General features: G+C 19.5%; 3 protein-coding genes across 3 annotated transcripts; 1 reads left to right on the forward strand and 2 right to left on the reverse strand.

Annotated features, from left to right (window-relative positions):
* Positions 1–2365: 2365 nt before the first annotated feature.
* MKS88_000788 (uncharacterized protein) lies at positions 2366–2740 on the forward strand (the record flags this gene model as incomplete). The annotated part of the gene is made up of 1 exon (XM_067219205.1): positions 2366–2740. The coding sequence occupies one exon, from the start codon at positions 2366–2368 to the stop codon at positions 2738–2740; it is 375 nt and encodes a 124-aa protein (XP_067075569.1).
* Positions 2741–7416: 4676 nt separating this feature from the next.
* Positions 7417–7869, reverse strand: MKS88_000789 (uncharacterized protein; the record flags this gene model as incomplete). Its single annotated transcript, XM_067219206.1, has 2 exons — positions 7417–7668; positions 7783–7869. 2 exons carry the CDS (start codon positions 7867–7869, stop codon positions 7417–7419), a joined length of 339 nt encoding a protein of 112 aa, XP_067075570.1.
* Positions 7870–9673: 1804 nt separating this feature from the next.
* On the reverse strand, positions 9674–12126 carry MKS88_000790 (uncharacterized protein; the record flags this gene model as incomplete). The annotated part of the gene is made up of 2 exons (XM_067219213.1): positions 9674–10816; positions 11083–12126. 2 exons carry the CDS (start codon positions 12124–12126, stop codon positions 9674–9676), a joined length of 2187 nt encoding a protein of 728 aa, XP_067075571.1.
* Positions 12127–13982: the final 1856 nt, after the last annotated feature.

A 13982-nucleotide genomic window follows, 5' to 3' on the forward strand; every position in this document is an offset into this window, starting at 1 on the left:
CAAATTAAAAAAAAATATATGTCAATGAGAAATATACATCCGAATATTATAACGTTATAAAAAAAGAACAAATAATGATAGTTTATATGATGGTATAATTAATATATTCATTAAAAAAATATAATTCTTCATGAACAAATTAGCAGATTAATTAGTAATGACATAGATAACTATATATAAACTTGTAACTAAGATTTACCGTATTGCTAACAAATGAAAAAAGAATAATAACATTTTGTTAGAATAAATTTAATGGATTTTTATTATTTTTTAAACAAAATATTTTTGTTAAAAAAATTAGTAATATATATTATTGTGATATTAACACTATAACAAATTAAAGTAATAGAATATTAATAAAAAATGTATTTATAAAAATATTATAAATGAATATTATATGGCATTTATAAATGATTACAAAATTGCTGAAAGGTTAATATGAGTATGCAAAAGAACATTTTCACATATAAGTGTGCAATGAGGAATATATTATGTACAATAACAACAAAAGAAATTGTTTATATATGTTTTAACTTTTTTTTATATTAATATAAATAATTTAATATGTGAAAATTAAAAGAATTCGATTATAAGATCATCAATAAAAATTTTCAAAAAATAATAAATAACAAATTTACTAGATATAACAATATATATCTGAAATTATGTAATAAATATATAATTATGTTAATTTTTGTTCAATTATTTATAATAATTAAAAAGTTGTATTTTATATTTAATAATTTTCTTTCTTTTAAATTTATTATTTTTTTTTTGTAAAAAAGTACTATGAAATTTTTATTATTCGGTTAATTTTTTGTACATAAATATAAATTTATAATTGTAACTCTGTCACAAACAATGAATAATAAAATTATTAAAATATATTTTTACTAATATATATTTTATATAAAACCGCATATTCATTTAACTTATAATTTTATTTATTTTTTTTTTTATAAACATTTTCTATGCACAATACTTGTTTAAAAAGAAAAAAAAAAATATGTATATTCGTTGCGAATTGTTTATAAAAAATATTAATTAAAATAAGAATGATCTTCAAAATATCTATTGATATTCTATATTAATTAAATAGATATAATGTACTTAATATTTATTTGTAAATATATCTTGAATTATTTTTTAAATTATTTATTTTGAATCCATTGTGTATATGTCAATTTTAATTTGAATTATTTGGTATTTTTACGTCAATAAATGTAAATATTTATTTATATGATTAAAGCACGATAAAATAGATAATTTTTAAATTCATTAATTCACTAATTAATAATAAATATACTTTCGAATATACGCAATTTATAATAATTGTAAATTTAAAATTAAGAAGTAAAGCTCTTTAATATACACATTTTGAAATATGAAATTTTTAATGAATTATATAACAATATAACATTTTAGTACTTAATAATGGAATATTATATTTTGTCCTTGAATTTATTTAAGTTCTTATAGTATATATTATTACTGATATAAAAATATTCTTTTTTTTTCATTACTTTTTCAGTTTATTTTTATAATTAAAGACATATAAGGATAATATTTTACAAATTCATTTTATAAATATCAGTGCTAATAAGAAAAAATAATTAAAATTCGTAATTGCATTCTTAATATTTAGGGTTATATATACATATATGCATTAAAAATATTTCTTAATTTTAGGTAAATCCAGTGTTTCTAAATGTTGCGTTACAATTTTTATTGCAAATGTGTTAAATAAAAAGTATTTAATTCCTTTACTACTAATTCATTAGTTTGTACTTTTTGAATATTTATGAATAATTCTATATAATGTGTTTTAATTAAAGTTAATTTTTTATAAATGTTTTTTTAATCAAAATTTAAATATAATATTTTTAAACTGTCTTACTATACATTGTAAAGTAATTTACAATTACATACTTTTTAATGAATATTTAAGAATAAATCGAAAAGAAAAAAAAGTAAAGGAATAAATATAACACTTTTTACCATTAGAAACATTATATTATTGTTAATTTTTTTATAATGAATATATTATAATATTAATAATCTGTATTATGGAACAAAATATTAAGTCACTCTTTTTTATTAGAAATAATACATTTATAGTTCTAACTTATCTTTGTAACTTTTACAATGATTTGTTATGATAATGTTATTTAATGATATTTATATTTTTAATATTTTATTTTTATTAGTATATATTTTCATCTTCATATTATTTATACTATTAAATAATAAATATATATATTTTGTATTTTTAACATACGTTTTACAAATTCCCATATTAAAGCACATCAATGAATGTAAAGTAGAAGCAAGAATCTATTGATTACTATGAAAATATTAAAAGGATATGAATTTTAACACTGTATATTTAAAAGAAGATATACCAAATTTTCAAAATAACGAAAAAGAATATATATCTAATAATGAAAAAGGTAAAAAAGGAAAAAATATACAGTTAAATGGAAGTTTATTAAATAATGCGGGAGAGCAAAAAAAAGGCAAGAAAAATAATTCTTATATATTTGGAGCAAAAGGATATTCGCTTTTTGAAGAAACATCATTTCAAAAATCTCATTATCTAAATTTTCTTAAGAAAAACACTATAACTAAACATGAGTTTTTAAGAAATGTAAAACATAGAAAGTACAGAAAATTAGTTATTAAGTCTATTTTATTTGTATTGTCTCTATTTATATTGCACCTATTACATATTATGAAGTGAATTACAAATTTATCATTAATTCTATACATTCATTCAGGGAATATAAATGTGAATTTTTTTTGTTAGGTTTTTGGAGATGTATTTGTTTTGTTGTAGTCAAATATATACCTATGTATTTATTAGTTATACTACCTATTTTTGCTGCTATTAGTTACATTAAAAAAGCTGAGAAGTATGAAAAATATGATGTCATAGAAAGGAAAAAGTAATAATAAGGAATATGTTTCTTCCTTTAAAAAAATCATTAAAATGATATAATGTTTGTAAGGACATTAGAGACATAATTTACATACCCATAATTTTTAATATGTTATAAACATACCTATATATGTCTGGCCTTTTTTGTACACAACAGTAAGAAATTTTATTTTTAATTTTTTTGTAAGTTTGAATTTTATGATGTTTTTAAATTGGTATTTGAATGTATTGCTTCAGTTTAAATAAATATTATTAATTAAAATATTCTTTTTCATATTTTAATTTTTTGACATTATAAATATTTGTTTAGGAGTTAAAATATATTTGTAATCTCGCAATTTATATAACTTTATTCAGGTACAATAATTTATATTTAAATTAAATTATAAGGATTTCAATTTTATAAATTGTTTTAGTCTCATATAATTGTTATTTTTAAATATTTAAAAAAAAATTATTTGTTTTATATTAAAAATAAATATATTATTTTCTGTATAAGATGAGAGCGCGTAAACGTATTTTGTTCCAATTATGTATATATATATATATAGAACGAATAGTTAAACTACAATAATATTATTTTTTTTTTTGCTCTCGTAAATTATTTCATTAATATATAATCTTATCTAATTTATAATGTGGTTTCCTATTAATTTTTGCATGCATACATTTCCAATTAATATATATATTAAATAATAATTAATTATAAAAGCAAAACATAATTATAATAATATAAATATTATGTTATTTTGTAAGATAAAATTATCATAGGAATATATAATTTACTTTTAGCTCTGAGTGATGGAAGTATAGTAATTATGATTAACAAGGGAATGTATCATATTTTAACACATAGATGATGAAAAGGGAAATATGAAAATTAATGACTAAATTTATGGACTTTATCATTTTTATTATTGGTATGGTTCTAGAGTATACAGAATCCATTCATTAATATTATAGAATTTTTATTTTTAAAAAAGATAAAAAGTGAATTTCGTTTATTAATTATTTATAGTATGTTAATAAAGGTATTCTGAATTTAACTTATTACACATCTTAATATACTCTCATATCTACTTAATTATCTAATAAATCTCTATTTTATATAATTAATAATATAGAATGTAATTATATTTAAAATTATTAGTTTAACCTTTATAATATATATTGATAAAAGTTGAAATTTTTATAATAATTGGAACTACTTGACCTGTATGTATTAATAATATATTTTATATATTTGCATGTATTATTAGTAACAGTTCTAAATGATTAAGCAATGTTACTACATGATATACTTTTATGAAAATCTTTTGGATATTTATAATTATTATTATACACTATTTCTTAAACACGATATAGATAAATAATCGCAATGTTAAAATTTATATTCTGATAATAACTTTTAAGAACCTTGATATAATTAAGTTTATAAAGTTCAACTAATAATAAATCGTTAACTAAAACTGTGCTTCAGAAGGAATGAAATATAGCATTTAATATATAATTCATAAAGGAAAAAAAGCGTGTTAACAATAATAAGCGAAATAATAATGAATAAAAATAAACAACTGCTGAAGGTATAAAATTTAATTACTAATGAAATATATCATTGAATCAGCTAGTATACCAGAGATAACTATGATTGAAAAAAATAGATAAATTATTGGATAACTATTAAAAGATATTTTAATAATAAAATATTTTTTAATATATTTAAAATTCATTTCAATGTTACCTTGAGAAACTTTTTAAGCAGTATAACTAAGGAAAATATATAATTTAAAAATGAAATTAGTTTATCTGTAAATGTATTTTATTCATTTCATAATAAATTTTTCATTGTGTATAATAATGATTCAGGTGATATTATTAAATATAAATCTTAGCTATAAGCGATAACATGATGATTCATAAAAAATATAAAAGACAGTTCAAAAATAAGTTTTCATAGGAAATGAAAAGTTATAACAAATTGCAAGTTATAATATGCTTGAAAAACTTGAAGAAAAAAAAGAAAAAAAAAAGATTAATTACATCAAACCATAATTTTACAAAAATTAAATGAAAGAATTTTTTTTTTCAAATTAATTATCATCGTCTCTCAAAATTCTTTTTTAATAAATTCTTTATCTGGTTTTTTAAGTTCGAAATTTGTATTTTCAACTTTGTATGGAAAATCACAAAATAAATCATATTTATAAAATATCTTTTTAAGAACTTTATTAGATATGAATTAATAATACATAAAATAAATAAAAATATTCATGTATACAGAAATGATAAATAATATGAAATACATAATAAATCTGTAAATGCAAACGTATGGTTACTCATATTAGTAATAACCACTGTAACTTTTAAAATTAAACAAAATGTTAGACACCTAATAAACGAAATAAAATATATATAAGTCTTTAGAACTTTAACACATTTTTTCCAAATTTGTGAGTGTGCATGTGTGATATAAAAGATTAATAGTTCTTAATGAAATAATGTTTTTTTAAATAATGACATTATTATAAAAATATGATTGAATAATAACAGATTTGCTTCTAATATTCCGTGTGTTAAAGAGATTTAAACATTTCGATATTATAAGTTAAAGTAATAATTAAAATAATGCGTTTAACTTATATATGACATGCAGTTAATTTATGGATTCATTTCAAAATAACGTTCTTTGTTATTATATATTTATCCAGATATTGTTTAATTTAATTCTTAATCATCATACATGAGAAATTTTTCTACAGCAAGATTAGCACAATTTAATAGAAGGTAAATTTATATAGGAAAATTGGGTTATGATAAATTATACACTTATTATCTTATGAAATTTATTGATTATTAAATTTTTTTTTTATTACAATGAATTATTAGGTGAAACGAAATTGTATATCGCTTACAAAAAATTGTAATGGAATAGACACATTTGTCACAATATGTATTTATTAGTCTAACTGGATTGTTCATTTTCTAATTATTTAGTAATATCACATTTTATGTTTTTAGTAATTACACGAATGTTAAACCTGAAATGCATTTTCTTTAAGCATATTAAATTTCGATATTGTATAATATTAACGGGCATAAAAAAGAAGTAGAATGCATAAAAAATAAAAAATTTACATATATATGTATATAAGAATCAATCAGCTTTATGTTACATTAATATTTTAGATTTCTGTGGATCATAAAGTAATGAAGGAACTTATACAAAGTACGACAAGTAAGAATGAATAAAATAAAAAAATTACTACTAAAATATTATAATATAATATGTAAGAAAATAAAAAGACACGGGAGTTCATATAATTATGGATAATAAATGAACATGAAATAATAATTTTATTTATAATAGAAAAGAATTAATTCGATACTAAATTCATTTTCTTCGTAAAATATATCTTTAAAAAAAAATTTAATTTTCTACATAAGAAAAAGTACTCCTTTGTAAGATATAATATGAAATTAATTTTTATATTTAATTTAAACATTTCAGTGTTTATGGATTTTCTATTTTTCAATGAAAAATTGTTCTTATTTATTATGAAACAAATATCTATGCTAATTTACTGAATTAATCAACATAAAGAGGAAATTTGTGAAACTTAATAAGTTAAATCTTTAAAAATATATATGTATATTAAAATATATATATAAAAATAAACATAACTGTAATAAATTAAAAACTCAATAAATAAAATGGTCAAAATTTAATTTTGAGGAAAAACTTTAATAAAGATATGTAAGTGTGTTTTTCTTACACATATGGATAAATCATATGAATAATTATAAGATTTGCATCTTTTTATAGCTGTTAGAAAAAAATAATTATATAAACATACATTTAAAACATAAATGACATATTTATGTTAAGGGAAACTAGAAACATATTAAACTAATTTTATTAGATAAAAGTTTAACATAATATATTATACACACAATGGGTGTTTATATATTTTAAAATTCTAAAAACTATAAAATTTTATGGGTATTAAGATAGCATATTTTAGTTAAAAGCCTTCGAAGAATTGTTCTTTAAGTCTTATCCTAATATAAGCTTAAAATTCTTCTTATACTTAATGATTTGTTAATATGGTTTTACCAATATTTTTCTATATTTTAAACAAAAAATAAAATAATACTAATATGGATAGTGTACCTGATATTATAACACCTGAAAACAAATCAATTAGGATAAAAAAAAATAAGATACCATATATTACCAATAAAATAGGAGTTAAAATTTTAGTCATGTTTTTAATATTTATATCAAATTTACTTTCAAATACTTCTATCGTTTTACATTTAGAATATAATAGTTCTGTTATATGTTTATTACATTTTTCATCCAATTTCGTTAAATATTTATATATGGATGATTAAATGTTATTTTTTCTTGACTCATATTTTTTTCATTTGATATGGTTCTTTTAATTCTCCACTTTTGTCTGAATATTCAATAGATATTATTGAATATTAAAATTCTCAAATTCATTTTTAAATTTTAATGAATTACTTGATATTTCAACTTCGTCATCATGCAATAATGTAGTAATGTCTTCTAATGAATAATCATTTTCCATTAATGTATTTAATCTATTTCTAAAGGTATATTCATCTTCATTTGCTATTTTAATTGCATCTTCTTTTAAAGAGGTGCTTAAAGCATTGTGATTTACATTTGTTTCTGAATACAATAATCTGCTCTTCCTTACATCCTATGTGTTACCTAGGATGATTTCTTTATTTTATGGTTTTTCTGAGTCGACTAAAAATTAGGGTAAATATTTAATATTTAAAAAAATATCAGTATTTCCGTATAAATAAAATACTAGCTTTAAAATAAAAATGTCATGTTCCAAAAAATTTATAAAAAATTCTGAATATAAAAAATAATATTTCCTCAGGATTTTTGGCATATCGATATGAAAAGGGTAAATGAGAAAATTTTAATAAAACTTTTATATGTTTGTACTATCATGTCGAATTTACTTATAGAAGCTATAATTGTATTAAATATAAAATATTTTTATTAATATTGTTTTTTTGATAATATTCAAAAAAAGTTATAATTTTTTCTTTACAGTTTTTTGTTATTTTGGAATTTAAAATTTTTCATATTTCCTTAATGATAATAACATACATTCAAATATAATTGTGAATAAATGGGTTACATAAAAATATCTTGGTAAATTTCCCATGTAAAAATATTAATTAAAATAACAAAAATACAAGATTTTTAAAAAAATAAAAAAACAGGTAATTATACAAATAATAATTGATATTACACATACTGTAAATAATATATTTCTATACATATTTTATAAATTTTCTGTGAAAATATCATGAAAAAAAATTTCGTTAATTTGGTAAAGAGAAAGGATAAAATTTAATAAAATTGCAAGACCTTAATTATTATATACTAGTTCGATTTTGAAAAGTTATTATTTAAAAATTTTCTGTTACTATAAATATAATACAAAATATTTTGAAGTCAAATCCAAGTCTTGCATACGAAATTTTTTTTTTGAATAATTTCCAATAATTATAAAAGTTAGGACAAAAAAATATATCTATAATAATTATTTCGTACAATTTTATTTATATTCAATAAATACATCATTAACAATTTATGTGCAACTGTTAAGCAAAAATGCTAAATAGACTATTAACGATAAAATATATATTATTTATGTTTTGTAATATTATTTATGATAAAATAAATTTTATTTTTTTAAAAAATAAAAAACAAAATTTTACTAATCTGTTGTGTCATTAAGGACCCACTAAAATTTTATTTATTTTTATGTTTATAGTAAAATTTATGAATTAATATTAATAAAAAAATAAACAAGTACAAATGCTTTTTTTTAATTTTTGAAATAAAAAATAAGGAATAATATTTAAAAAGAAAATAAAATAAAACCAAAGAAAAGAAAAGGTAGAAAGTCAATATTATATTCTTTAGCGTTAATAATTATCTATTCGAAAAATAAAATATAAAGTTTCAATAAAACTTTTTTTTTTTTTCGTAATTCTCAAATTTTTTAACACATTTAATATTATATTATAGAAAAATAGTAGTATATTATATAAGAATAAATATTTTATTATTCAGTTACGGATTTTTCCTAATAATTAAAACATATATATATATGAATTTATAAATATCTAATTATGCATATTAAAGATATAGCATTTTTTATAACTGTCCTTTAGAATTGCTTAGAGCTACATTCATGTTCTACAAAAATACACCAAAATAGTTTAATTTTTCGTTTTAGGTGACAGAATATCTTAAATATGAAATATAATGATGGATCGCAAAGAGAAGATATTTGTTTTTTTTCTTTTTTTTAATTTTTACGAAAAAAAATTACTTAAAATAAGAAATGTAATGCGCTGATGCGAATTATGTGTTTTAAATTTATTTATTGTATGCATATTATTCTAATATTTTTTATTAAAGAATAATTTATATTATATATGTTAAATTATACATTAGGTTAATGGCAAATTCATTAATATGTGTATTAGATTATACTTATTAGTAATTGCCATTTACAGTAAAATGCAACTTTTTCACTTATATATTACTCATTAGTTACCATTTTTCTTTTTCTTTTTTCCCTTATATCAGAAAAATTGAGAAATATTGATTATAAGAATTATTTGATTTCATTTAAATATCATCCGAATATATTTTAGTGTATCCTTATCAATTTATGAAGCATATTTTTCTGCTATTTTATTAGATTTGTCTATTATGGTGTCATTGTCTATAAAATTTACATATATACAATCTTCTCTTATCCAGTCTTCTATCTCCTTTCTGAAACAGTCTTCCCCTATACAACCGTCGATTTCCTTATTTTTATTACTTTCTAAAGGGATATTCTTTGTTTGACGTATTTTTTCTGTAATATCTAGTTTTTCATCTGCATTTTTTTCTGTCATACATTCACTTATGGAACTATCCAAATGTAATTGTTTATTTTCTATATGCTCCTCTTTTTTACAGTCTTCTAAAACCATCATAAGTACAAGTACACACAGTTTTGCTAGTACTTTCTTTTTTATACATATATACAATTCTTCATAGATTTTTTTATTCTCAAATTCTTTATCTATTAGTAATATTTCATTCTGGTAAGTTTCTGAAATATTTATAATTTCTTCTGTCAATCCGTTAAAACAGTACTGTTCCAATTGTTGTTCTATAACCTTACTATTAATTGATATCCACTGTCTCCATATATCTTTTTCTTTTTCTAAGAATGAAACTTTTTGAATTTCATTTGAAATGGAATTTCTTGGTTCTTCAAGTTTTTTTAAACAAGCTTGTTCTCTTTTCCATTCATTTTTCAAATTATTAAACCATTCTTCTTCTTTAAATTTTTTAGTTAGGTTTCTATGTCTTTCTACCAACTTATTCCATAAAATTTGTTTTCTTTTAATATTACTGCTACTTTTAATATTTTTGATTATCTTTTCATCATTTGTTAAATTAGGTTTGGTTATATATTCCCCTTTTGTGAATTCATCTAGACATATTTCTAAAAATTCTAATTTTTGATATTCCCATTCTTCATTTTTGAATTCTTCAAATACTTGCATATGAACTTCTATAATAGTTAGGGACCTGTCCTTTTTTTGATATAACGCATTTACATTTTTTTCAATGCTATTTTCATGTATTTTTATTTTTTTTATGATTTCTTCTTTATCAAATGTAGAGTGTTCCAAAAGATCACGTGATAAACTCTTACTTTTTCTGTCAGAAAATGAAGGTAATAGTATTCGTAGAAATTTTACGTGTCTTCTTTTTACCTTTACTTTTTTTTTAAACAACCCTATTAATATGTACTATAATACCAAAAAAAAAATGGTTTTACAAAATATATTATAACAAAAATAACAACTTTATCTCATTTTTAATGCATTAAATTTATATTACCTTAATAAAAAGGGAAAATACTAGAATAACTAGAGAAATTATTAAAATAGATGATATGTATTTGTTATGTGAATTTCCTACTGGACCTGTAACTTATTTTTGAATTATATATACTATTTAGTGCAGTTAATTTAATAATATAAAAATAAGTAAAATTGGTGATACCTGGATTTACGGAAGACTGAAAAATTGTAGGAGATGAGCTAGCACTTAATACATCAGGAGATGAAATAGTTGAAGGAACTTGTAGTCCTTGCGTTTGATTACTTTCAGTAAATATTGTAATAGGACCTGATAATATTTGATCTTCAACTAAAGAATTTTCTGTTGCTTTTAATGTTGGAACTGCGGAAGGTAATTTTAAATGAGTTTTTTTAAGGGTAACATCTTCATCTGAAACTTCACTGTGTGATAGTGTTATAAGTTGATTTTCCTGTCCAGGTTGATTTTCCTTTTCAGATGCAGTTCCCAGTTCAAGTTCAACCTTCTGTATAGTTTCAGCATTCTCTCCGAAGGGAATTTTTGTTTCTGCTTCGGTTAGATCTTGGGGATTAAATGAATATTCATCTGGTTTTTGATCATTATCTTGGGGATTTTCTTTTTTTACTTCAGTTTCACTTTGAGTAGATGCAGCTGGAGGTTCTACGTTGCATATAGGAAGTTCATTAAATGTTTTAGTATCTAGTATGTTGCAATTCTTTTTTTGAAATTGGGATATTCCATTTTTACATTTATTTTTAATAAACGAATTATTTTCATCAAAGAATAACGTTTTTTCATTAATCCAAGCATTATATTCTCTAATTTGATTTAAGCATGTTTCATTACAATTATTTGAAGTAGTACGTCCCCCTTTAAGGCATTTTATTTCTTTCATTTTTTGTTTTTTTTCTTCGCAGAAATCTTCTAACTTATATTTTAAATCTAAAATTCGTTTATCTTCCTCATCTAAAATCACAAAACATCCACCAAATTTATCTAGTGGTTTATAATGAGATTTTATCCATTCCTTTAATGTTCCTTCCCATGTACTTGGATTTTGACTAGGTGGTGTTTTCTTTTCCCTAATTAGATATTCAGCCAATGCTAGGCATCCTTCTCTAAATTTGTTTTTATTATCCTCATTTTTTAAGGAACTAGTTTTCTCTTTTACATACTTTTTAATTCTTTGGAATTTTGGTGTTTTATATAGGATTAATGCTTCAAAACCTAGGATCATCCTTTTCTAGATTGAGAAGAATTATTAAGAATTATTTAATCATTAATTTCTATTTTACTCGTATTTTCACTTTTTTATCATAAATAAATATTTTATGTAAAAATATAATCATATTAACAAACATCGCATATTACCGATGTAAAACATTTTTCCATTACGACTATATATTAATATTCTAGTTCGTTGTAAATAAGAATTTTAAATAAAAATAAAAATTTATATCCTTTATTAATACAGTAATTTTAAGATTATCTACTATATAATAATTTTATGGAGAAATATAATTTAATTGAATGGCTTAATATTTATTTTATAAGTTTCTTAACTTTCATTGCCTAAAATAAATATATCATAACTGGAGATATATCATAATTATGTTTATAAATTATATTGCAGTTAAGTATATACTTTTATATAGTATTCATATCTAAATTTTAAAGAAAGGTCAATTAATTAACAATAAAAAATGAAATAAAAGTTGTAATATCAAATAATAAAAAAGTTATTGTGTAAAAAGAACATTTATATTTGTATTAAATTTTTTCTATCTTTTTAATAAAGACACATACATAAATATTGTTACCTATATTAATATAAATAATTCTTTTTATTTTTCGCTTTTTCCGAAAATAATCTATAAATGAAATAATTATTAGTACTGCTAATTTTTTTCTTTTTTTTTTTGTATTAGATTTGTAATTAACTTTTGACCTTAATCTTTATAGTGCTATAATTATTTTGTTAATACATTTTTGTATTTACTACGTAGGTTCTATAAGTGATAATTAATTATACATAAAACATATTAAATTGTTGGTATAGTTGTGTAAAACATGTGCTATTAAAATGCAATTATGTTACTTAATTGTATATATGTGTCATTTAACTATATTTTAATTAATTTTTTTCTATATTATGCCGTTGAATTGTTTTAAAATAGGATAATATAATATATATATTTTTTATTATGTATAATACCCCTATTACTTATTTTGGATATGAATGTTTTCATATGGACTAAATTTTACTTAATATAATTTATATTTAATTATATGAATCAATGAAAATGCGTTTGTACACTTATTTAAAATGTGAACAATTATTAGGAAAAAGTTATAGAAAAATTAATAATACAATATTGTTAAAATAATAAAATAAATTATAACCTTAAAAAATGATAATAATAATAATAACATGATTTCATTTAAATGGAATAATGAAATACATTAAATAATACAATATATTTTGAAGAATCATAATTATATTTCTTCAAAAAATTATAAATGCATTCGAATACATAGACTAAAAATATGTTACGTTGTTCTCGTTTTTTTCTGTACTTGATCACTATAAGAAAATAACTTTTTAATATTACTAATAAATATTTATATAGTAAGAAATATAAAAAAATTAATGCATTATTTTATAATACCTTTTATTTCAGGAATTGATAAATAAAATTTCAGAAGTTTTTAAACGTATAATGAACAACGTATGTTATTCTATTAAAAAGTAAACTTATTATTTCAAGCTTAGTGCTTTATTTGAAACATTTACATAATTTATAGATTATGGAGAGAAAATTACAAAAAAAAAAATTAAAATGTAATGATTTTTGGTAAATAGTAACATATAAAATTAAGTAATTACAGTTATTATTAATGAATCTATTATATTAAAGAATTACTGGCTTCATTTCTATTACATATTTTAATTTATATTAATGCAAGTATTTTGTTCCTTGTTATACTTACTATTTTTACTTTAATCCTTTAAATAATATACTATTATATTTATAAATATAATTTCTTAATGAAAATATACATTGGAATATATATGGAAATAAATTTTCATGT

Source organism: Plasmodium brasilianum, chromosome 2 (assembly GCF_023973825.1).
Source record: "Plasmodium brasilianum strain Bolivian I chromosome 2, whole genome shotgun sequence".
In the NCBI taxonomy this organism is placed as follows: Eukaryota; Apicomplexa; class Aconoidasida; order Haemosporida; family Plasmodiidae; genus Plasmodium; species Plasmodium brasilianum.